This window comes from Macrotis lagotis, chromosome 1 (genome assembly GCF_037893015.1).
Source record: "Macrotis lagotis isolate mMagLag1 chromosome 1, bilby.v1.9.chrom.fasta, whole genome shotgun sequence".
Lineage (NCBI taxonomy): Eukaryota > Metazoa > Chordata > Mammalia > Peramelemorphia > Peramelidae > Macrotis > Macrotis lagotis.
This window is the reverse complement of record NC_133658.1, coordinates 848433628-848459896: the sequence shown is the minus strand read 5'-3', so window position 1 is coordinate 848459896 and position 26269 is coordinate 848433628. Positions and strand designations below refer to the sequence as shown.

General features: G+C 44.2%; 1 protein-coding gene across 4 annotated transcripts in view; it reads right to left on the bottom strand.

Annotated features, from left to right (window-relative positions):
* Positions 1-363: 363 nt before the first annotated feature.
* MAP7D1 (MAP7 domain containing 1) overlaps positions 364-26269 on the bottom strand; it is a 29929-nt gene continuing 4023 nt past the window's right edge. The window contains exons 2-18 of one of the 4 annotated variants that reach the window (XM_074217538.1): positions 20915-21253; positions 20583-20651; positions 18323-18486; positions 15201-15315; positions 13097-13207; positions 11400-11510; positions 10829-10977; positions 10566-10705; positions 9947-10275; positions 9304-9481; positions 3299-3458; positions 3026-3130; positions 2556-2609; positions 2347-2404; positions 1933-2041; positions 1510-1706; positions 364-1029 (exon numbers count right to left, since the gene is read on the bottom strand). In XM_074217538.1, the coding sequence (XP_074073639.1) occupies positions 1019-1029; positions 1510-1706; positions 1933-2041; positions 2347-2404; positions 2556-2609; positions 3026-3130; positions 3299-3458; positions 9304-9481; positions 9947-10275; positions 10566-10705; positions 10829-10977; positions 11400-11510; positions 13097-13207; positions 15201-15315; positions 18323-18486; positions 20583-20651; positions 20915-21253 (2399 nt within the window). In that variant the 3' untranslated portion in view covers positions 364-1018. Of the gene's footprint in view, positions 1030-1509; positions 1707-1932; positions 2042-2346; positions 2405-2555; positions 2610-3025; positions 3131-3298; positions 3459-9303; positions 9482-9946; positions 10276-10565; positions 10706-10828; positions 10978-11387; positions 11511-13096; positions 13208-15200; positions 15316-18322; positions 18487-20582; positions 20652-20914; positions 21254-26269 lie in introns of all 4 variants that reach the window. The other 3 variants (XM_074217539.1, XM_074217537.1, XM_074217540.1) reach the window with 3 other exon arrangements.

Below are 26269 nucleotides of genomic sequence, written 5' to 3'. Positions count from 1 at the left end.
GTTACATATCACCATCTGCTGCTGAATTGTTCCCTGTCTCTGAAAAATCCAGGCTCCTCGTGGACCAGGGTCAGTATAAGAGGACATAGAGAGCAAGGCTAGCTGATATTAATGGGTGGACCTAGACTCTGTCTGGAGAATGTACATCTCCCCAATGAGATAGGAAGGGAAGTTTGAGGCAGGTGCTAGCCAGGCAAGAGGGAAGAAGAGGGGAGTTATCTCCCGAGGACTGAGGAATTCTCTGCCTCACCCTCCCCAGCCCCATCCCAACAATGCCATTACCCAAAGACCCAGAAGAGTAGTTCCAGAAGCCAGGCATCCCTTCCCCTCCCCATCCCTACCCCTTAGAAAGCTGAAGCAAAGTTGGCAGGAATCTGGCTTTATTTCCGGATAAGTTTGTTCATATGCTGTAACACTGACACTGAGGTGGGTGTGGATGTGGGTACAGGCTCCCCTGAGTTCCCAATATCCCCATTCCACCCCACTTGGGGCTACTCCCTCATTGTAAGAGCCTGGGGGGAAGCCCTTTGGTTACCCTTAAATAGAGAAAAACCTCCCTGTGGGCTGGGCCCAGGGAAGGGGGGGCATGCTATATACATTATTCACAGACATTGTACCCAGAAGGTCACTTCCAAGAGTAAAAGTGAAATACTACAAGTGAGACCCAGTCAGCGGCAGGGGTGTGAGGATGTGTATGAGAGGAAGGGGTGTGGGAGGAAGGGCCTGGCTCCGGCTGAAACCAAGGACACCATCAGTCTTATAAGGTGCAGATTAAAAACAACACACGGGACACCCCTGGGAACCCAGGAGACCCCATCACCCCTCTCATATTTGCTCCTTGCTCAAGCCCAGGCCCCAGTTCCAGCAGCTTTCTTGTCCTTTGTTCCCTTCTTCCTCTTCTTCCTTTCCAGGGGGAAAGTCCTGGAGGGTCTGTGGCACTCCTGGGGTAGGGGGCACTAGGATGCCCTGGCTTTAGGATAGAGGCACAGTGCAGTGCTCTGGAACTGGGGGCAGGCCCTTAGAGGACTTCTGAGGAGAGAAGATAGAAATGGGATATGAGCCACAGGGACTGCTAGCAACTTTTGAGTCATTCAGGGCAGGCTTGGAAGAGCATTCGGGAATAGAGCTGGGAATGAGGAGAGATTGGGGAATGGACTAGAGTCTGAGCCAGTGGGGAGGAATCTGGAAGAACTGGGGGAAGAAGGAAGGGGTACTTAAAGAGTAAACTGGGGAAGATAAGGTGTATCAGGAATAGGTAATTATTCAGAGAGGAGAGCAACAGGAAGGATTTGGTGGGAAGACTAGGAGGGAAAGATAGGATTTGTCAAGGAGGAGAGAGGGATTCTGGAGGGAAGAACAGGAAAGATTCTGGAGAGCAATGCTAGGAAAGGATTCTTGGTCAGAGAGAAGGATAAGATGAATGGAAAAGGGGACCAGTCATGGGGACAAGTAGGGATTCACAGGAGAGAGCCAGGAAGGGAAATAGAGGAGTAAGGTTTCAGTTGGTACCTGTGACCTGGGGAGGCTGCACCACAGTTTTCTTGAGGAAGGCCTCAGCCTCGGCAAAAGGCAGCAGAGACTCCCCAGTCCTGCTGAGGGGGCTCCCCTTTTCTCCAGGAGTCCCCTTGGGGGAGAAGCCATTCTCTTGATGCACAGCAGCTGGTTGTAGTCCATTTACCAGTGGTCCTGCCTCTTTCCCCTGCATACTATAGGTACAGAATGGGAAGCATTCTGACTCTCAATTCCTTGGACCTCAAGGGTGTTCCTCCCACCCTGAAGTGTCCTGGATGCCTCTACAATCCTATACCTGACTCTCCTCAAGGTTCCAGTAACCCAAAAGCAGGGTGGTGGAGTCCTGTTCACCTCCCCTCTGCTCCCTCCCCTCTCTAGTATGTGTGCGTGTGGGGAGACTCTAATTCAAGACTGATATACCTCCACTGAGACTCTTGAGGAGGCTGTCCCTCTCTTGGCAGAATCTCCTTTTCCATACCCTTGGCCAGGAGCTCAGGCATCTTCTCAGGCTCAGACACCTTCTCAGGCTCTGCAAGGAAGAATCCCCAGAGGGGAAAGGGGCCTCAGTGGAAGGTCCCTTTACAAAGAAAGGAAAGAGCTCCTTAATGAGAGGAGGACTCAGAAGAGATCATCAATGGAGAGGAGGAGATTTAGTGGGGAAGGAAGAGAGGGAATTCAGATGAGGGGAAGATTTAGGTGGAGAAAGACATTAATGGAGAGGGGAAGGATTCAGTGGGGAGGGAGCCTCAGTATGGGAAGAAGTCCCTCAGCCCTCCCCCACCTCACCTGGTTCCCTGCCCAGCACTCCCCACCCATGGGGAGGGCCCCCAGTACCTGGGCTGGAGTGGTCTGCTTTGGCCTCCTTCCCATTGAGAATCTTCCTATCCACCTTCTAGTTGGGTGGGGGAAAGGGGGCGGGTCAGAATGGTGAGGGACCCAGACAACACCCTCAGCTCCAGTGGAAACCCCCTCCCTTCAGAAAGTTAGCCCTACCCCCTCCCAAAAGCCCTACAAATACCCTCCCCCTAATGTGGGAATCAGACCTTGGACTCAGCAGCCTCAGATTTCCGAGTCCTCTTCATAATCTCCTCTAGTCTCTGTAGCCCAAGGAAATATTCACCAATTAATAATAACAACAATAATGATGACAATAAGAGCAAATCTTTACATACCTTTTACAATCTGAGAAACCCTTAACACACTTTGTCATATTCGAACCTTGCACACACACCCCTATCCCCATAAATTGCAGGGATCACTGTATTATCATCTCCATTTAACAGCTGAGAAAACTGAGGCGCTGGGTGGTCACTGTAACATGACAAGTTTCCATAGCTAGTGAGGGCCAGAAGCAGGATTTGAACCTGGATCTGGGTTTCCAGTTCCAAGTTCCACACTCCAATCACAATGACAGAGCACTCAGTTGGGTACCCCTACCCACCCTGTGGAAGGGGCAGCTCCCCCTCTGGTTTCCAGGCCCAGATCCTGCTCCTCCACCCCAACACATCCATACCTTCTTTCTCTCCAGTCGCTCCTGTTCTTCTCGTTGAAAGTGTTTCTCCCGTTCCAGCCGCTGCCTCTCAGCTTCTTCTCGGGACCTCGCTTCGGCCTCCTCCTTCTGCCAAAGGTACCTCCAGTGAGGGATGGAAGCACTCGGGGTACAGGGGCTTCCATCCCTGGCCAAGCCTCTATCCACTGCCACAGTTCCAGCAGCTGTTGCCTCCCTGTCCCCTCAATCTTGCTCAAGCCCCGAGCCAGCCAGACACCAAGCCCATCAACCTCGAACCTGCTTCTGCAGCCTCTCCTGCTCTTCCAGCTCAGCCTGGGCCTTCTCTCGGGCCTCCTGCTCTTCCCGCTGTTGCCTCTCTTCCTCCTGCTGCCGAGCTGCTGCCTCCCGTTCTGCCCTGGCCTCAGCCTCCCGGGCCAGCTGCTCTTCTCTCAGCCTCCTGTGGGGGAACATCTGGAAACTCAGTACTTAGTCCCCCCTCTTTGGGAGACCTTACTTTATGAAAAGGGGGGGAAAGCCTAGATATCCCCTGAGGTTAAAACATCATTTAAGAGTGTCAGAATCTGGGGCAGCTAGGTGACGTAGTGGATAAAGCATCAGCCCTGGAGTCAGGAGTACCTGGGTTCAAATCTGGTCTCAGACACTTAATAATTACCTAGCTGTGTGGCCTTGGGCAAGCCACTTAACCCCATTTGCCTTACAAAAAAAAAAAACCTAAAAAAAAAATTAAAAAAAATCTCAGAATCCTCTAACAAATCATCTTCTAGGCTTTGCTTGAAAATCTACTATAATGGGGAACTCACTATTACTTCCAAAACCAGTCCATGATACTTCTGAACAGCTATTACTGACTTCTCTTCCCTCTATCTCTCATATAAAGACAAATTGACCTCTCTGCCCCTCCTCCCATGGCTTCTAGGTTTGTCCTCAGCTCTCAAACCTCCTTCACATAACAACCCTTTAAGGTCTTTAATGACAACTCTTTTGTACCCCCCTCGGTCCTTTCTTCTCCAAGCTAAACATCTTTAGTTCCTCTCTAATTAGACTGGTTCCAAGTCTCTTCATCATCCTATGAGTCAGTTGAGGAGTGAAATTAAAATTTGTCAATCCTTTGTTAGATATGTGATGTCAGCAGGGAGGTTCAGAGAGTCATTGAACAAAGAAGGCTTTTTTGACGTTCCATTGCTTTGATTGTGTCCAACACTCTCTCTGTGACCCCATTTTGGGATTTTCTTGGCAAAGACATAGGAATGATTTGCCATTTCTTTCTCTAGTTCATTTTTTACAGATAGAAAACAGGGTTAAGTGACTTTCTTGGGGTCACACACCTGGTAAGGGTATGAAGTTGGATTTGAACTCACAAAAATGAGTCTGCGGGATTTGAAGCCCAGTGATCTATTCACTGAACCATCTCACATTTGCAGAAAAGAATATAGCTGACAGATCATCTTTATGAGTAGATTTTTCTTCATTGAGCTAATCAACAATGAACACAATGGGATATTATACACTTTACAATTCAGTCAAATCATGTGACTAGGAAGATGTGGCCAGCTGTAAAGGATCATCTCTGAAAGGCTGTCTATTCTATCACATTTTCATCAAGGATACCATTCCTTTATACATAAACCTATATACTTGTCTGTGCTACACTGAACATCGTTCTGTTTTCTTCTTAAGGATCAGAAAGTATACAACTGAACAAAAAATTTCCAATATCTTCTATTTTAAATAAAAAAAACACAACCCTATATGTTTGGCTACAATTCCAAGAGGTTATTCAAAGATCATATAACATAGGCACAGTTTTGGCAGGATATGGGTGGGAAGATGAACAGAAGAGGGTGAAAGAAATAGAATTTTTTTTTGTGTGTAGATATAACTCTATATCTATTTCTGTATATATATATATATATATATATATATATATATATATATATATATATATATATATACACACACATTCTTCACTCACAAACACACTCTCTCTATATTAAACCTATCCATATCACTGAGTCCATTAGAGCTAGGAGGTAGTTGAGGTCTCCCCTTCTTTCTTGCTAAGTTCACATTATGTTTGGTATTCTACTTTGGGAGGTTTCATTGTTCCTCTTATCACCTGACTTAAGACTTGACCCTGCTGTATCTACAGTGATGTAAGACCCCGGACTTCTTGGTAATTATCAACAATAGTGACAAGCATCACATCAGGACAGACTACCTATGTTCATCTGTGGGAAGTTCTTTGAAATTTGCCCTTGGTCCCATACTAAGGGCATGAATAGCTCTAATATAATCACTTTGAAGAACTAAAAAATCTTTGTTACCTGAAAGGCTGGGAATTGAGAACATAGGAAGAAATCTCTTAGAAGGTGACCATGTTTGATATATATCTTATATTAGTTGTCATTTGAGACTTTTGGATACCATGTTTTCTAGTTCTAATTAATTGATCTTATTGCAACATGAGGTCACATATGGGAATTATCAGTCTAAAAAATGTGTGTGTGGTAGGGGCTGGAGTTGATATATGCTGTATTACCCATCCATAATTTCTCATCTCTTCAGATAGGTATGTGAGGTTGGAAGATACCTTTTCAAATCTTTTTTTTTTTTTTAGTTGTTTCTGTATCCATAATCCTCCACTTCTGCAGAGAAGTGTGTAGGATAAAAGATACCTTTTCAAATCTCTTATGATTATAAGATAATAGCTTTAGAGAGGGGAGGAACCTGAGGGGCAACCTATTCCAACCCTCTCATTGGGGTTGAATGAGAAACAGGCTCAGAGGTTAAAAGACTTGCCCAAGGTCAAAGCATTAGAACTAGGAAATGAATATTCTATTGACTCCAAAGTCAACATTCTCTCCATTATATCATTCTGCCTCCCAAACTTTTTTTTTTTAGGATGTCAACCCTGACCTGCCATGAATCAAATATTAAGTTTTTTGAAGGGGTATGTGGGTGTGGATTTTGAAGACATAGGTGCTACTTAATATCATCTTAGTGCTTAGGTGTTTTTTTTTAATATTCTCCTCTGAGATATCTTGAAAACTAGTCCCTCAATACCTTTAAACTTGTATCATCTTCATCACAATTATCCTCCCTTGCAGCTTCTTTTCCAAACTGAAGTTTCTTGTATGTCATTGCCACCTCCTCATATAGAACAGTGGTACTGAATTATTCAAGTTCAAATTTGTTGTTTCTATCATTACAGATGATTTGAATAGATTCCCTCTTAAAATGTCATTCCTTTTCATTGTATTCCTTTCACTTTCTTATATAATTCTTTTGGTTGGGTTTCATACCAGGATTTTTGCAGGTTTATTTGATGAGAAGATAATGACAAAATCTTTTATCATCCTAAGTTCATATTCTTCATTTTCTTGGAGAGGTGGAGAATTATGGGTGCAGGATATTGAACTCTGTCAGACATACTTGATATGATATCTCGTTTTTCTTACCCATATTTTGTTGTGTTTTTACAAGGGAAGGTTCATGGGGTGGTAAGAAGGGTCTATTCAGAAAAGATGTTGAAGCATAAAAAAGCATCAATAAAATTCTATTTTTTAAAAAAAGCAGAGGGGGTGGAATGGGGAGGAATCATCTATCCTCTGAAATGATTTTTTTTTTGGTAGTCCAAACAATTCTCACTGGCTGCCATTTATCCCTGTATGCTGAAGGAGGGTTTGCTGGCTGTGCTATTTTCTGGCTCTTTGTAGTAATTAATTTCCTTTGGTTAAATTTGTCTAAGGGATAGCTGGCAATAATCAGAATCATATCTTTGCTTTTATCATTTTCCCATTGTTCTGGGTCAAGAGCTTATTTTAAAAAAGGTCACACTGGAGATACAATTGCAAGCAGCATCTTCTTATTCTTCTAATTTAATGTTAATTATGACATTTTCTCTTTGCAGTTAATGATCTGATTTCACAAAGACAACTGATTCTGAAATAATTTTAGGGTAGTGGGTGGTGTACGGGACCCAGAGTTGGGAAGATGGGTTCAAAGTTAGCCTCAACCATTTAATAGCTAGGTGACCTAAGTTAGTCATTTAACCTCTGTTTGCCTCAATTTCTTCATCTTTAGTGGCTAATAATAGCACTTAGCTCCAATGATTGTGAGCATCAAATGAGATCATTGTAAAGCGCTTAGCACTTTATTTGTCTGGTATATAAAAAGTTGTATATTAATGTTAGCTATTATTAATATTTCCACATTAACAAACAGTAGTCTATTTGTTAGGATATAGTTCATTTATTGTTTTGTTTCTTCATTTCTTTATCTTTTTTGGTATTGCTATTTGATAGACACCATGCCCATGTCTTTTTTGTTGCTGCTGTTTTTTGCAAGGCAATGGGATCAAGTGACTTGCCCAAGGTCACACAGCTAGGTACTTAAGTGTCTGAGGAAGAATTTGAACTTGGGTCTTCCTGATTCCAGGGTTGGTGCTCTATCACCACCTAGCTGCCCCACTATGTCCATATCTTAAGGAAATTGTATATTATATGCAGGCATCTGCAGAATCATCTACTTTCCTTTGGTCTCTTTCATTCTTAATTAGGAACCAAGCTCTTCAATGTATTATTCATTGCCTTCTCCTGTTCCATCATTGCCTTGAAATCAGCAAACATCAAGATCCTAGTTGTCTTGGTTTGGAGGGTACTGTTAAAAGTGTTCCTAGAATTTCTGTATTTCATCTTTGGTAAGCTACAGCAGTTACCACACAAGCCACAAACTTCATGGTGTTCTCTTTACCTGTGCTTATCACAAATGCTGTAAGGCAAGGTGACCCAGCGCCCCATGGGAGGGATTTTCTTCTTGACCTCGGTAGCAGTCGCATCCTCTTTATTACCCTCTCCTTTCCAAGGAAGGCTTGAGAACTGAAATTTTTGCTGCTAATGAAAGCATGAGGCAAAAGTTTCTGCTTCATTAGATGCAAAAATGTCAGTTCACTTGACATTTAATTTAGTTTAGTTCTTCTAGCAGGGCCTTAGTACCAACAGGTAAATTAATGCTGCAGATTGAGTTAAAAACTTTGATTCTTGTGACCCTTGATCACCTATTTTCTACCACTGCTATCATCACTATGGGAGCAGGATTGATAGACCGGTGGTCACCCTAAATTTTTGCTTCATGGGTCCCCCGTGGCCAAAGAAGTTATCCTCAACTGGAGTATTCAGCTGGGCTGCTCACAGGACAATAGGAAGGGATATCAGAGACCATCTATTTCTAATTCCTCACTCCCACCCCCATTTTACAGAAGAAGAAACTGAAAGTCCACTGGACACAGTGGGGCAGCTTGTGATTTGCCAGAGGTCCTATATGTGGTGATAAGTCACAAATGTCAAAAACTAGGTTTGAAGGTCTTTTGACCCCACATCTACCATTCTTTTCATTGGAACATGCTGTCCTGATGCCCAAATAATAGATATAATCTATCCCTGGTCCATACTCAAGGTCTCTTTGGGTTCATAGGACCTCTGTGGGCTTTCACTATGCTGAAATAGTCTTGGAGAACCACCCAAGGGTTCATTCCAAGACATTCTTGAGCAGCATTTCTAGGGAGTATGTCAATGTCCTTAAAATGGGCCATTTTTATCTGGCATAGGACAACTAGACTGTTGTTTTCTTCATTCTGGACATGCTGATGCTAATATTACATTTTTGTGTGCTTGCAGTCCACTAGGACACCCTCATTCACATGAACTGGTTTGAACAGTATTACCTTTCCTAGTATATATGAATACTATTAATTTTTTAAACTCATGATGGATTTTATTTATTCCTATTAATTTCATCCTAACAGATCTGGCCTATCCTTTCAGCCTGTCATGACTTTTGGGAACCATCATATGGTATGTTAGTCATCCCTTTGAAGTTTGGGTTGTTTATCAAATTTGCAGACATCTATACTTTTGTTAAAATCAATGATAAAGATGTTGAGCAAAAAAGGGCCAGGGATGAAGCCCTGAAGCTACTATTACTAGAGACCTTCTTCTCAGTTCAGCCTGGGGTGTTTTTGTACCTCTCTTTCCCCTGGCCCCTCCATTTTCCAGAAAACCATGAAGTATGTGTGGGACCATTTTGTCAGTTCTGATAAGGGTGAGTGCCTGTGTTTAAACATTCTTTAGAGGATTGAGAGGCTGAGGATGAAGGAGGGAAATATGGTGCGAAGGGTATTCTACCTTTGAGGAGGAGGGAGTATGAGGGCAATCCTGGGTCTCTGGGATCCCCATTCCCTCCCCAAGGGAAGTCTTGGTACAAGCCTCCCCTTTCTCACTCACTTGTCCCGTTCAGCCTGTTCCCGCCGCTCTTGTTCCTCCCGCTCTCGCTGCTCTCGAGCTTGGCGCCGTTTCTCAGCCAGCAGCCGAGTGGCCTCTTCTGGGTCCGTGGTGCCAGCCATAGGTTTGCCAGAGGGTGGAGGGGGAGTTTGGGTTGGGGGCAAAGTTGGGATGGTAGTACCTGGAGGGAACCCCAGACCCCAGAATTGTCAGTGCTCATGTCTTGGAATTCATCCTGGGTTTGCACCATTCAGGCAAGTCTAGATCCTCCCACTAACTTGGAGCACTCAGGGTGTCTCCTGAACAAAAACATCTTTTCTGCCTCTACCAACTCCCAGCCATCCCCATGCGAGATCCTAGAGCCCCCAATGTCAGATGGAAATTGAATAATCTACCTGTTTCCCCACCATCCCATTAACATGGAGAACAGAGACTTGGGTGTAGCATTGGACAGGAACCAACTGCTGTCCTGTCTCCCTCTCAGAACTTGAATTCTAAGAGAAGGGCCATCAGTATCTCCTATTGGACCCGACACTCTGAAAGCAGAGGTCAAAAATCTCCTCCTTAGATCAGAGGCTGGTTCCCCCTAGGCAGCATCTGATCGTCCTCTTCTACCTTGGGGTTCCCTGAAAAGCCCTTTGCCCACCTGAAGGTGGCTCCCCAGGAGCCCTGGCTGGTTCTGCTCTGGGTAGCTCCTTGGCTGGCAGGTGGATGGCTGGCGATGGTGTTGCTGTAGCAGCCGGCACTTTCTCTTCCTCCCTGACTTTTTCTTTATTCTTCTCTTCTTGCCCAGCCTGACCAGGGCTCTCTGGAGTCTCCTCCTTTCTCCGGACACGCCTTTTGGGAGTGGCTGTTGTGCCTCGTGGGGAAGGTGGCTTGGGGGGTAGGCCAGGTCCTGGGCCTGGACTGGGGCAAGGGGAGGCTGGCCGGTGCCGAGGCGTGGAAGGAGAAGATGGTCGAGTCTTTGACTTCGGGCTGTGGGAAGAAGAGTGACACCTTAGAATGGCTGATTTTCCTGATCCTTCTCATCCTCTTTTTTAAAAATTTTTTATTTAGGGTTTTCTTTTTTTTTTTTGTTTTTGGCAAGGCAATGTGGTTAAGTGGCTTGCCCAAGGCCACACAGCTAGGTAATTATTAAGTGTCTAAGGCTGGATTTGAACTCAGGTACTCCTGACTCCAGGGCCAGTGCTCTACCCACTGCGCCACCTAGCTGCCCCCCTTCTTATCCTCTTTGTCCCACCCAGAGAAGAGCAGGTGCCACATACCTAAGTTCTGTGGCAGGCAAGAGGCGGGTTCGAGGAGCAGGCAGAGACTGGCGCTTCTTGAGGTTTCGTTCCCTTGCTAGGGCACTCTTCTCTTTCTCATTCTCTCGGTCTTTGTCCTTCTTGTCCTTTTTCTTTTGTGCCTGAAAAGTCCAGGGTGGGAACCCCCATGAAAAGGTCCATCAGTCAGTAATGGCTCTACCCCTCACCCCCACCTCAGGTCACTTGATGAGCCCAGCTTGCATCTGAGTCAGCATGGCACTCACTGGGGAGGCTTCGGGCCGACGTCGAGGGGTGGCAGGGCTGCTGCCTGCTGCCTTCCTACGCTCAGCAGCTGCACATCGGTGGAGGCTCCGAGGGGTGCTGCAAGGAGTCAGGGGGCTGGCCGAGGCAGAGCGAGGGCACATGGGAACCACTACGGAGTAATACACTGGATTTAGGGCAGAGACCCTTAAAAAGACTTTGACTTTGAAGTTAAGAGACCCAGGGTCAAATCCAAGCTGTGATCTTTGCTGGTCATGTGACTTTGGACAAGTCACCACCTCTCTGGTTCTCAGGTTCATCAGATAGAGAGCAGTAATAATTATACTCCTTCCTTGCCAGGGTTGCTATAAAGCAAGGGCTTGGCTAGAAGGGCCTGGTTGATAGATACTAGATATATATTACATCCTGCTTGTCCCCAAGGACGTGGGTACCCCAATGCCTATGTCCACAATCTTCATATCCCTGCCATCTGAATGGAAGAATCCCTGGTTTTCCTCACTTTTAGTCTTTGTGGTTTCCCAGATCCCCTCCTTCCCAGGGAACTATAGCATGCCCCCCTACCCTGGTCCTTGCCATTGCCTGGCAGGGTGACAGCACTTCTGCTCCGGGCCAGGAAGGACAGTGTGGGTGTCATCAATCGGTCTACTATGCTGCTCTCCCAAGGGCTCAGCTGTAGGCTCCGATCTGGGGTGGTAGGGATGGAGGAAAGAGAGCAAAAAGAGTTACCTCCTGACTAGATCCCCAGATGGTTATAACCATGGGATAGATCATGAGACCCAACCAGCCATACAACAACCACACATGGACATGCCCAAGGACCCACACATACACCAGACACACACACACACACACACACACACACGCAAACGAACCAATTCCCAGTCTTTCCCCCCTCCCCTAACCTTGCATGCATCATTTCTTCTGCTCTGGTCTGATGGACAACCACTCCCCCGAATATGACAAGTCCTCTCTCTTTCAATATTAACCTTGGCTCTGGCACTAGCCAGACTCCAAAAAAGGCTAACATAGGTCAGGAAAGTTTTCTTGACCTCTCCCCTGATCCAGTCAAAAGAGGGTGCCTGGCCTGTTGACACAGGACCCAGGAAGGGAAGCCAGGGCCAAACATTTAGGGGCATAACCAGCTGCAGCCCTCTGTGCTTAGGAAGGAAAGGGCTAATCTCAGGCATGGACACCCTTGCCCTAAGGAGGTCCCACTCTGAAAAATTTCTCCTTTTCCAGGTGAAGGGGTTTCTTGGCCTGAGCAAGGCCTTGGTTTTGGAGGTGTCCCCATGCACTGCCCTGCCCTGCCCAGCTGCCCCTGCTGCCTCTCCCAATCCCTCAGCTGCTCTATCTATTTTTACCCCTTCTCAGTCAGGTGGGGCCTAGCAGCAGCTGATTTGGTTGCCAGGCAATTGAGCAATCAAATAAAGGCTGAAGGAGCTTATAAATAACTCCCCTACCACCTCCAAAAAACTCCTAAATCCACCACTTCACAGACTGGCATGTGGGCATGGTGCTAGCTAGGAGTGAGGGCATGCCACCCTTCTAGCTACATAACTAGATTCTTGTCTCTGAAGACAAATCTATTTCTTGGGGGAGGAGTTACAATGGGGCCAAAAGTTGTGTTCTTGGCACCACCCCACCCCAAATGCCCCTCCAAACCCTTGGCATAGGAGGAGTACTGCAAAGGACAAGCAAGAGAACAGAAGAAGGCAATGCCCAGAGAACCTATTCCAACATATAGTGAATTGGCTTAGGCCCCAAGCCCCTCTGCTTCCTTATGGGACAGTTTAGACTCTGTAGTGATGGGAGTAGTGCATTCCCCCTCACTTCTTGGCTCAAGCCTGTTTCCCTGCCTGAGAAGGGGGGTTGGAAGTCTTCCAGGTTCTGGCAGCCCCAGCTTGGATCTTCTGACCCCTAGGGTCGTATCCTGAAATGGGGATGTGACCTTCTGCCTATCCTGCTCTTCCAGCCTTGGTCATACAATTCAGTTCTTGGTAACTATGTCTTCTCAATGGCCACAGAGCCTTGAATGTTGAGGATGGGGGAAGGCACAAAGGTTTAGGATGCCTCCATACATCATAAAACTATTTGAAACCAGATAGGACCTTAGGGGTCATCTAGTCTGACCCCTGGCCCTTCTATCACCTTCCTGACAGATAACTTGAGTCTGACAGGGCTAGGACCTGAGCTGGGATTGGGAAGCAATCCTATTTCTGGGGTTGCCTCCGGGCAATGGCATACTGGACTGGAGGGGGTGGGCCTCTTACTTCTACTGGGGGAGTTCCAGAGCGTGGCAGAGGATTTTGAGAGACGCTTGTTGATTATAGAGTCCACGTGTTTAGGCAGGTTTACTGCCGACATGGAGCACCTGCTTCCACCTGGAGGGGAAAAGACACGGGCATTAGAGCCGAGGGCTAGGAGAAGGGAGGGCCAGGCCTGGGGCCAGGAAGCCAGGGGCGCCCAATAGGGCCTTCCATGCAGGATGCTCTTTCAAGCAGGTTCAAGAGGAAAGGGAAAGGTGGGGAGGACCAGGAGAAGAAGGTAAGGGAAAGGGCAGGAAGGGGCATGGGATAGATTTAGCCCCAGGAGGGGAGACACAATTGCTCTATCAAGGAAAGGGGCAGGCTAGGGAAAGGGGAACACTTCTAAGGGGTCCAGTAGCCACAGAATGTGGTCTTCTTTCCCAGAAGGACTAGTAAGACTAGGTCTAGCTCTGGCCAAAGATGACCCTCATGGCTATCCCTCCTCCAGGCTGTGCCCACCCTTCTACTGCTAAGGCCATCACAACTGCTCACACTCCTGACAGTCTCCAGTCTCTTCAGAACACTTTTCAGACCCCACAGTTTCCACATTCTGATTCTGAGCTAATATTCTCAGCACTGCTGACCCTTCATCTAAACACCTACACATACAAAGATACACAGAAACAGAAAAACATACACATACGTAGAAGCAGGATTTGGAGTAGTGAGACACTTAGGGATCCTCTAGTCCAAGGTGTGCTTAATAATTTTTGTGCATCTTGGACCCCATTAGTGAAGCCTAAGGATCTCTTTCTTTTCACAATCATGGTTTTTAAAATAATTGAAGAAAATGCTAAATTTCAGTTAGAAGTTACTCAAAACAAGGATGTAATTTTTTTTCCTCATAAAAATTTACAAATTTCTTGAAATTGATCTATGGGCCATGAACCTTGGGTTAAGAATTCCCAATTTAGGGGCAGCTAGGTGGCACAGTGGATAGAGCACCTGCCCTGGAGTTAGGAGGACCTGAGTTCAAATTTGGCCTCAGAAACTTAATAACTGCCTAGCTGTGTGAACTTGGGCAAGTCACTTAGCCCCATTACCCTAAATAAAAATTTTTTTAAAAAAACTCCCAATTTAGTCCAATACCCTCATTTTACAGATGAGGAAACTGAGGCCTGAGAGGTGGCATAACTTACTGGGATTTGAACCCAAGTCAAACCTAAAATCTTTTGCCACTACCTCCCCATTGCCTCTGATGCACAATGATACCCCAAAGCACAAGCACAGATATACAGGGCAACATGCAGACCTGCAACTGCACACTGAAATACACCAATATCTACAGACATCATACATGTCATCACACATACACACATATATCCAGGGAAACACAAAATACACATAGCTGATGACAGATATGCACCAAGACATTCACAAACACAACTATGCAGAAACAAATACACACTTTCCCTGGACGTCGAGGTCAACCCAAAGTAGAACGGTCCCACTTCATGAAAACTCACATACCAAAAAAAGCCAACTCATTTAGCAAATAAATTAAAGGTAATGATATTAAATAAGAACTCCTTTGAATATATTATGGTACTTGTTTACAGATCATTAATTACTTGCAAGAAATCAGGGAAACTTTCAGCTCAAATGTTAGGAGTCGCTGCTTACTGAATAAAAACTGAAGATGAAGACATCTCTCTGAGACGATAATGGTAGGCAATGGGAAGGATTCAATTTACAAAATTTCAATTTTTGCACTTTTCAGAAACATCCATCATATAAGAAGAGATGCACCATTAACGAATCCCCAGGTCCCTGCATTGTTCCCATCTTCTCTGTCCCCACATGCTTCCTCCCCTCTAATCATCCACACCCCCTTTTTAGCTCTGTGCTTCTACCTCATGGACCCAGGTGGAAGGTGGGCAATAGATGAAGTAATTGGTACCAGTAGTGCCCCCCTCAGCCCCTTTACACACTATAGCTCTTTCAGGTCAACAACTTTACCCCCTCCCCTCCCCTCACATTGACCTACCTAATTCCAATACTCTCAGACAACTTCAATATCCCTGCTGCTATCCCAGCCCCTCCCATACCCATCAATCTGCCCACTCACTGGTCTTATGTCCTGGGGAATTCTGTTGCAGTGCTCCTGCCCAGGACCAGCGCTGCTGCCGGATCTCTGCCCACGTCTTCTTCACTGACCTCTGGATGGCAGCCTCATAACGTTCCTGGGGGGAGAGAGGGAAGAAGGGGTTAACTTTGATAGCCCTCTTCTCCATTTAATCTTTTCTCGTAGAACAAGACTCAAACCTCTCCTTTCTGGGAAGCCTACTTAGCTTCTCTAAGCATAATTGTTAATCGTTGTTATTCAGTTGTTTTCATTTGTGTTCACCTTTTTTGTGACCCTTTTTGGGGTTTTCTTTATAAAGATCTGGAGTAGTTGGCCATTTTCTTGTCCAGCTCATTTTACATTTGAGGAAACTGAGACATACAGGGTTGAGTGACTTGCCTGAGGTCACAAACCTAGTAAGTTTGAACTCTTCCTGACACTAGGACTGGTACTCTTATCCACTGAACTACCTAGCTGCCTCTAGTTGATCATAATAACAGTGAGTATCTATGTAGTGACTTAAGTTTGCAAAACACTTGAGCTATCTGATCCTCACAAGTCTGGCATTTTCCGAGTTCACAGGCAAACCCCTACCTTCAGTCTCAAAGGTAGCTAAGGGGCACAGTGGTTAGGGCATTGAGCCTAGAATCAGGAAACCCTGAGTTGAGAATTAGTCTCAAACACTTACTAGCTGTGAGACCCTAGACAAGTCATTTAACCTGTTTGCCCCAGTTTTCTTGTTTTCCTTTTTTTTATTATTTTTATTAAAGATTTATTTATTTTGAGTTTTACAAATTTCCCCCAATCTTACTTCCCTCCCCCATCCCCCACAGAAGGCAATTTGTCAGTCTTTACATTGTTTCCATGGTATGCATTGAGTGTGATGAGAGAGAAATCATATCCTTAAGGAAGAAATAAGTATAAGAGATAGCAAGATCAGATAATAAGATATCAGTTTTTTTTTCCCCTAAATTTAAGGTAATAGTCCTTAGTCTTTGTTCAAATTCCATGGTTCTTTATCTGGATACAGATGGTATTCTCCATTGCAAACAGCCCAAAATTGTCCCTGATTGTTGCACTGATGGAATGAGAGTCAATCAAGGCTGATCATCACCCCCATGTTGCTGTTAGGGTGTACAGTGTTTTTCTGGTTCTGCTCATCTCACTGAACATCAGTTCATACAAATCCCTCCAGGCTTCCCTGAATTCCCATCCCTCCTGGTTTCTAGTAGAACAATAGTGTTCCATGACATACATATACCACAGTTTGCTAAGCCATTTCCCAATTGAAGGACATTTACGTAATTTCCAATTCTTTGCCACTAAACAAGGATAATATGAATATTTTTGTACAAGTGATGTTTTTACCCTTTTTCATCATATCTTCAGGGTATAGACCCAGTAGTGGTATTGCTGGATCAAAGGGTATGTTCATTTTTGTTGCCCTTTGGGCGTAGTTCCAAATTTCTCTCCAGAAAGGTTGGATGAGTTCACAGTTCCACCAACAATGTAATAGTGTCCCAGATTTCCCACAACTCTTACAACAATGATCATTATCCTTTCTGGTCATATTGGCCAGTCTGAGAGGTGTGAGGTAGTACCTCACTCACAGAAGCTTTAATTTGCATTTCTCTAATAAGTAATGATTTAGAGCAATTTTTCATATGACTATGGATTGCTCTGATCTCCTCATCTGTAAATTGCCTTTGCATATCCTTTGATCATTTGTCAATTGGGGAATTGCCTCAGTTTTCTTAACTGTATTTATTTATTTATTTGTTTGTTTGTTTATTTATTTATTGCAAGGAAGTGGGATTAAGTGGCTTGACCAAGGTCACCACAGCTAGGTAATTATTAAGTGTCTGAGGCTAAATTTGAACTCAGGTCCTCCTGACTCCAGGGCCGATGCACACAGTGGATACTGTTCTACCTAGCTGCCCCCAGCTTTCTTGACTGTAAAAAATAATGGTATCTATCTTGAAGGAATGTTATGAGTCTCAAATGAAATAATATTTGTAAAGTTCCTGGATCATAGTAGGGCACTATTTAAGTCCTTATTCCCTCCTCTTTTTATCCAGTAGCAGACACTACAGTTCTAACCTACAGCATCATACCTTGGTTGTTCTTATGCTTATAAAAATTGATTTTTCAGATCATTTCTAGGGGATATGACATTCTCCCTAAGTGGCCCTGTCTGTTCTCCTAGACTTGGTGTTTACTGAAGGCAGGACCTCATGTTTTTTCTTTTCAGGGCTCAGTTCAGAAGCTCCCCATGGAGGATCCAGGACAGGGTTACTCAGCCATCCCAGAAGAGCCCTCCAGCCCTTTCCCCCAGGTTACCCCTAACAACCCCAACCCCCGGGTTCATCCTCCTACAAGACTCATAGGAATATACAGACACACTCATAAACACAGATTTGGGTGCATATTAAATCAGAGATTAAACATCAAAAGGATCATGGTTTTAGAGCAAGAATGGGACAAAGGAGCCATCTAGCCCAACCTTATTGTTTGGCAGATGAGGAAAGTGAGAAGTCACACTTGTCCAAGGTCACCCAGACAAGATCATCCAAATGACAAGAAGGAGGACCTGAACTCTGGACCCTGACCTCCACTGCCAGCACAGACTCCCATAGAGAAATATGAACACATATTATGTGCATACAAGAACCCAGCCTCTCATAAAAATAGCTAATATATGACAATTTGAAATAATTTTAAGTCATTTATTAATTTAAAATTAAAAGTTTTAAAAAATTTGATTTAAAATGTTAGCAATTTTAATAGAAAATAGCTTTTTAAAAATTTGAAAACTGAAGGTTTTACACACACACACACACATACACGTATTTTCTATTTAAGCCTCTGGACTACTCTGTCGCAGAAATTCTATTGTTATCCTCACTTTACACAAGAGGAAACTGAGGTTCAAAAAGATGAGAGATTCCCTTAGGGTTCCCAAGTTAATAAATATCTGAGAAGGGATTGGAACCCAGATCCTCTTGATTCTTTGTTCATGACACCACCCATTCCACCATCTTGCTTTAACCACAGTCCTTTCTCTTTTCACCTCTAATTGCAGAAGGAACTTCTATATGGACACAACACCATAGACATGCACACACCTTGTTCTTCTCCAACTTCTGTCTCTGCCTCTCCTCCAGGGCTGCCCTCCTCTGCTCTGCTTTGAGTCTCTGCTCCTCAAGCCGTCGGCGTCGCTCCTGGAGCTGCTTCTCACGCAGAGCTTTGGCCTTTTCCTCTTTCTCCAGCCACATGGCTTTCTTGGCCGCTGCCCAAAAACCAGAGGCCAGGGGAATTAGTGGGTAACCTGTCACAACCATCTAAGTCCAAATTCAATTCTTCCCCAAAGGTTGCTCTGATTGATACCAAGCTTTTGTCTTCACTCTTACTCTGATCCCAACAAGAAACTTTATGAAGTAGATTTATCTCTTTTCTCCCAAACCAACCAATCCTGCCATTTTCCCTATATTTGTCACTGCCTTCTTCCTTATCCCTCATGCTGCCAATCTCAGAGCTGTCTTCTTCTCTTCCCTCACTCCACCACACTCAATCAGTGGCTAAGTCTATTGATTCTCCCTCAACAACATCTCTCCTATTTATTCCCTTCTTAGTTCATACAGCCACTATACTATTTCAGGTCTTTCTCACCATCACTGTTACATAATGATCACAGCTAACACTGATCTTACTGCAACTGTCTCTTAATTGGTCTCTTCACTTCTAGTCACTCTCCTAAGATCGGAGATTTAAGAGTTGGAAGGGACCTTAGAGACTATACAGTCCAATTTCTTAATTTTGCAGATGAGGAAATTTAGGCCCAGAGAAGAAAGTCACTTGTTCAGGATCCTACAACTAGTATCAGATACAGGATTTGGAACTCACGTCTTGCTTACTCCAAAGTCTAGCACTGCTCTATCTAGTTGTGAATTCTCCAATTCATCCTTCACTCAACTGCCAAAAATGCAATTATTAAAGTATGGGTCCCCATCATGACACTCTCCTGCTCAGGAAACTTCTTCAATGATTACTGTACCTACTGCCTCTAGGCTAAAATACAAATTAAGTAATATATGTAAAGATACTTTGTAAACCTTAAAGGCAAAATAAATGCTCATCATCATCATCATGATCATCAACTCTTCATTTTGTTATTTAAGCACCAAAATCTAGCTCTAACCTATTTTTTTACAAACTAATTCCTCATTACTCTTCCTTAGGCACTAAGGTCTAGCCAAACTGTTTCCCTACTATTTTCCCATACAAAATAGCCTCTCTCCTTCATCCAGGCCTTTGCAAAGACTTCAGGTTCCCCCTGCCCGACACCCATAATCCCACCCAAGGCTTAAAATATTCCCTTTCCTCACCTCTGTCTCTGAAAACCAATCCTTCACTCTCTTTAGGGTTTCATTTGAATGTCATGAAACATTCTACAAGAGACTCCTGTTGCTTCCTGCTCTTCTGTCACATTCTATATTAATTTTCTATTGACTTATTATCACTGTACAAGTTGATTCTTTCTTAGAAAATCATAAGATCCCTGGGCGGGGGGCAGGAACTTTTTCCTTTTGGCTTTGCATCAGTGCCAAAACAAAGCCTTGCATATAGTAGATACTTAATTGTTGAAATAAATTGAGTAAGACCAGGAGCCCAAGAGCAGAAGAACCATGTTAATCATAACATCTAAAGTTGGAAGAGCCTCGAGTTTTAGCTACAATAAATTCCAATCCACTTTTTAGGAGGAAACAGACTGAAAAAAGGAAGTAAATTGCCCAAGGTCAGAGAAATAAAAATTATAACCAACAGTCATGGAGCACTTTACAAATCCAATCCCATCATAGCCTCACAACTACTCTGGGAGGTAGGTGCTGTCATTTTCTTATTTTATGGATGAGGAAAATGAAATAGATTCTGTTTAAATGGTAGATCTGTGATTTGAACTCAGGTTCTCTGACTTCAGAATCAGAGGTCTTCTGACTACACCAAGGCTTTTTCTAATAGACCATGACAATAGAGCAGGGGGAGAAACTTAGCCCTCATCAGAGTGAATCAACCCCTTCTGTGGGATTTCACAGTTCAGAGAATCCTCTAAAGCAGGGGCTCTCCAGCTCCTGGAAAAATCCTTTGGTCTGGCACTGCCAAGGCATCCACAGGTGGGCTCAAAACTCAATAAATCTAGGACATTTTTAGGGGTGTATTAATTAAAAATTTGATCAAATACAGCAGGTTAATTTTTAAGCTGATAATTTTGTAAAACCCAAGAATAATGTTATAACTATCTACATGGCCTTTGGCAAAAAAATGTTCCCTACCCCTGCTCTGAAGGATTTCCATCCTTTCCCTCTGTCTCTCCAATATCCTACTCACCAAGATATTTGGCCCGCTCCTCTCTGCGTTCCTTTGCCAACTTGTGTCTTTCTCCAGCTTTCTTAGCATCTAGGCACCATGTGGGGTAAGATAAGAGTTGGAGTTAACTCAGAGTCACTATAAGTTTCCTTCCCCTTTTGGGACCTGTTTCTACTTCCCAGATGGGAGAAAGAGGAATCTCTACTTAAGTCAAAAGAAGGGAGTGGCAACCTAGGTTTCTGTGGGCTGGGTCATGGTAGGCAAGTATTTAGGCTTATATACCTGTTCCCCAGAAGAAATGAGGCTGGGACTCTGAGTATGGGAAGGGAGGGCAGGAAGGAGTACATATCTACCTTGTTTAGGATTGGGGCTGGTTGAGCCTGGAATAGCAGTTGGGGATGGCTGGCTGCTCCTGGAAGGGGACTTAGAGTCCTGGGGAGTTTCTCTGGGTGGTGGGGCAAGATTCCCACTTTTCTCTTCTGTCAGGAGAGGGTGCTCCTTCTGGGGTTCTGTCTGCTCTAAAGAGGTTTCCAACTCCAAGGTAGGGGAGGCTGGGGGCTGAGCACTCCCCAGAGGACTCTTTGTGGCTGGTGGAGTATCTGGAGGGGTATCTGGAACCAGAGCAGGAGTCCGTGGGGAGAGGTCACCTGAAGGAGAAATCCTTGGGTCTGCAGAGGTCCCAATTGCCTCAACTGGAAGACAAAAACCAAAAATAGAGAGAGAAGTCAATTCCTTAAAACTTCAATCCTAGAATCTGGTAACAAGCCTCCAAGCAGTCACTCTTCATAGAGATGAGATTGTTGTCTAGTGAGAGAAGAGACTGAGGGCATGGAATGTGCAGGGCTGCAGAGGGAAGTCTCCGAGGACTGAAGAAACTGGAGATGTTTGGAAAGAAAAGACCTGTGGGTAGGGTAGGGGCATGATGAGATACCTTCAAGTATCTGAAGCTATCCTATAGAAGAGGGTCTTGATTTATTCTGCTTGAACAAGAAATACTTAAGTCATTAGGAGACAGATTTCAGTCTAATAACATAAGGGGAAAAAACTGCTGAACAATCAGAACGCTAAGTTTTTTAGTAGCAGAAGATAGGACAGACAGCGGGAGGCCATTGCTCAGGGAATGACTGAAAGAATTGTGGCATATGAATGGGATGAAAGAGACTGCTGGTAAGAAATGATGAATATAAAGAATTCAAAAGATCTCAGGTAGGCTCACAGACCTATGAAGAGTTAAGTAAGAAGAAGGAGATCAAGCTTTTCAACAATAACCACAGTAAACAACATGGAAGGACTTTTAATCCTTGCAATGACCAATGGTCATGTCATCTAGTCAAATATGCCTCCTGCTCATTCTCAGAGACATAGTAGATTCTGGATACAAAATTTGGCCTGCATTGTCACACATGCTCCATGTGTTATTATTGCAGCAAGGTGATGAAATGGATAAAATGCTGGCCCTGGAGCCAGAAAGGCCTGGGTTCAAATCCTACCTCAGACCCTTACTAGATGTGTGACCTGGAACAAGTCTCTTAAACCTCCTGACTCAGTCTCTTCATCTGTAAAATGGGGATAATAATAATAGTCTTTACCTCCTATGTTCTTATGAGGCTCAAATGAAAATATTTATATAGTGCTCTGCCAACTTTATTATGTAGAAACTATTACAAGGAAAGGGGCATTATTTGGAGTTAAATTGGCTGAACCTTGATGTCTGGAACTCTCACCCTTCTAATCTTGACTGCCTGGATTTCCTGACTTCAAGTCACTGCTAAATTTCCTTCTTCTAAAAGGATTTCTTCCCAGTCCTCCCTAACTTTAGTACCTTCCCCTTTGTGAACTGTCCCCAGTTTATCCTGCATACAGCTTGTTTGTCCACAGCTGGTTTGCATGGTATCTCCTTCCCTAGACTGGGAGCTCCTTGAGGGCAAGGTTGGTGTTCAGTCCATTTTTGTAGCCTCTCAGTACTTAGCACAATGTCTGACTTAGTAGGTGATTAACAAATGCTAGCTGATGAATAGTGTTGCTCTTTAAAAAAAAAAAAGCACAAATAAAATACTTCTGAAAAATTCCCAAAAACAAAGAAACAAACACATACCATTAAAGTTGTCTAACAGGAAATGGAGACTGTCCACAAGATGTTGAATGGTCATTTGCAAGGGAAGCTGAAGGGTGAATCCCTGCTCAGATACAGGTTGGACCAGATTTTATGATTCTATACCTATGACTCAGCTGGGAATAGGGGTGAGGTAACTTTCAATTTATAATCGGGAAGACCTAGGTTCAAATCCCTACCTCAGATCCTTAATTAGCTATATGACCCTGGGTAAGTCATTTAACCTCTGTCTTAGTTTTCTCATCTATAAAATAAGAGAACTAGATTCTTAATTTCCCTTCCAGCTCTACAAGCCTATGTTCTTATGTCTCAAACTAGGGTGAAGGGTAGATTCAGAGATGTAAAATGGGAAAGGATTTTAGCGGTCACTTAACCCAACTACCTTCTTTTTGCAGAACTCCCCCAGTGGAAGAGATTTGTTCCATACCACACAGCTAGGAATTAGCACATGCAATACTCAAACCCAGGCTCTCTAAAATATGGGGTGCTTGTTCCACCATAGTAGACTACAAAGTATACATCGAGGCAGGTTTTTAAGGGCTCAGACCCCTATTCTTCACCCTCCAACTGACAACTCCCCAGAGTACATTGTCTGCTGCTCCTTTGCAGCCTTGGGGGAAAGGGGGGAAATCTCTCACCATGCTCCCCTGCTTCTGTGAGGAAGGACACAGGTGGCATGGATAGCCTGGTGCTGAGCTCATGAAATGAGAATGCAGAGACTCCTGCCCAGGCTGGCCACTCTGACATGGCAGGAAGTGAGGCACCTGGTGGGAAGGGGAGGAGGGGATGACAGCAAACCCAGAGGTAAGGATGGCCCCACCCCAGAGGAAGGCAGAGGAATAGGGATGAGCCCAGGCAGGGGCCAGAGCCTAAATGGGGCTGAGGCAGCCCACCCTTCAACTCTATAATTAGCACAGAGGGTTTTCAGCATCTGTAATTCATGGACATTTTCTGGTCTCCCAAAGGCAGCCACAAAAGCTTAAGCTAAGGGAAGAGAGGGAAGAGCAAATGGCCACCCTTTGCAGACACTCCCTCCCCCAGCCTCATTACAGACAGAGCAAGAAAGGGACACACACAGAGATCCTTATGTCATATAACACATTAAAACTTCCTATATTTTTGTCTTATGCTCTATTAGACTATAAACGCCATGAGAGCAGGGTTCATGACTTATTAAATCTCTATTTCTCTTCTGGCACTTAGGAAAGAATTCAATATACAGCAAAATAGAGTGTGGGAAGTCAACAAGAACTGGGTCAGAATCTTGCCTCCAGTGCTTATTATTATTTATATAACTCTGGGTAAGTCACTTACTTCTCTAGTTCTGTTTCCTGATCCATAAATTGTGGGTGATAAGAGAACCTACCAACAGGACTGTTGTGAGGACTGAATGTAATAATGTTAAAGATAACCTTAAAAACCTTAAAGAACCGCAATAACTATTAGTTAACATTATTGTTGTCATAGGAACATGGATTTAGAGCTGGAAGTGACCTTAGAGGCCATCCAGTCCATGTGGTTTATAGACAAGGAAACTGAGACAGAGGGTGTCACTAAGTCAAGCTCATGTCAAATAGCAGAGAAAGAATTTGAATCCTTATCTTCTGTCTCAAAATCTAGTCCCCAATTGTAAGTATATTGGAACAGACCCTCCTCTTAGTAAGAAACCGCATAATACCTTCTCTGGGTTTACACACAAACAAAAATGGAGATTTTATAAAAAGAGATAGATAAATAGATATAGGTCATATCTATCTGTTTATATATGAGAGTTATATAAATATTTAGATATATGTATATATTTTTGGTCTGTTCCTATATGTATATATACATATATAATGATGACAGATATATAATGCCATATTAATCTATATTATACTATACTATTATATATGATATAGATTATTACATTATGTTGTATTATTTTATATCATATAAATAGTAATTCTCATAACAGGAAGTGTGGCACTATAAAAACGAGACAGTACAGATAGAGAACTGGCCTAGGGACCAGGAAGACCTGGATTCAAATCCTGCCTTTGACCCTTACTGGCTATGTGACCATGGGGAATTCACGTAACCTCTTAGAGTTCCTAGACTGTAAAGTTGCAGGGAAGACAACAAGCTGCATTGGTGAAGGAAGTTTTCTCATATGGGAGTTCCTTATATCAACAAAATCACAGGACTAGAGCTTGCTCCTCCCCAGTGATTCCCATAAGACAGATGAGCAGAGAGAGGGACATAGACATGTGTCCCAAAGCACATGTGCCTAACAGCTAGCCCTGCTTGCACCACGTCCTGCCCTTTGCCCTACCCAATTGATGGACTTGTTTCCTACTCCCATATCTGGAGCCAGCCACAACCCCCTTTGCCCAATCCTGCCCTCCAAGATAATAGAACCTCCCTCGTTGTTGCTATGTGGAACCACAGCCAAATCTCCAAAAGACCCAGGGAGCCAGGGTCTTTTCAAAGGGAGTCAAAGGCTGGGGTACCATCTCCACTGGGTCATTCAAGGCCAATCAGTGAGAATACTGAGACAAGGAGTCAGAAGCATATTTGAAGACTGGGTCTCTCAGCTTGCTACGATTAGGCAGCTCACTGTAAAAACTTCTTAAAAAGTTGAATGCTTTTATTGTTTAAGCAAATACTCTATTTGCTGTTCTTTTTTCAACTCTATGTCATTTACCAATGATTACTCTCTGCCCTAATACTGTTCTTTGCTGTTGATAACAGTTAAGCAAAACAAATTAAACCATTAGCCCTGTCTGACAATGTATACATCATCCCACACCATACCACATTGCCACCTCTTTGCCAAGAGAGGCCGTTTAGTTTCTCCAAGTCAGAATGGAAATGAATTAGCTCTTAAGGGGAAGAATGTTGCTTTAATGGGAGATGGTGTAGTGACTAATTTGAAGTCAGAAGCCCTGGGATTGAATCCTGGATCTACTATTTAATATCTCTATGATCTTGGGCAAGTCACTTAAGGTCTCTAGCTCTCAGTTTCCCTTTGTAAAATGAGGAAAGTTGGACTAAATGCCTGCCAAAATCCCTTCTCATCCTAATGATATGATCTTTGAACCTTCCATTGCCCTAGTTTGACACATAGGGTCATAGATTTGGAAGTGGAAGGGATCTTAGAAGTCAGGTCCAGCCTGCTCATTTTACAGAGGAGTGTTATGATCCTATCATCTTGAAGAAGAAGAAGAAGCTGGGCATGCTGTGATGAGATGCCAGGTTCTTTAGTTCCAAGTCACTCAGCTCCAAGGTGGGGGGGGGGGGGGGGGACAGGGGGAAAAGGACCTTCCTCTCCCACTGGCCTGATCCCAGCCCGACATTGTTCATGGCCTCCAATCAGGAGCACCCACTTCCTGTTATTTCAGGGGCAGGAAATGATGACATCCCGCCTGGGCCCCACCAGACCCTGCAGACCTGTTAGCCAGCCCCTTCTAGCTCTTAAACCTTTAACTTAAACTCCAGCTCCAGGCTATTCCCATGCTCCTTGATTCCCACATCTGGTGCTGGAAGTGTAGGGGTTCAAAATCAAGAGGTGATCTCCCTGAGAAAAGAAGGCAGTTTGGGGTAAAGAGGGTGG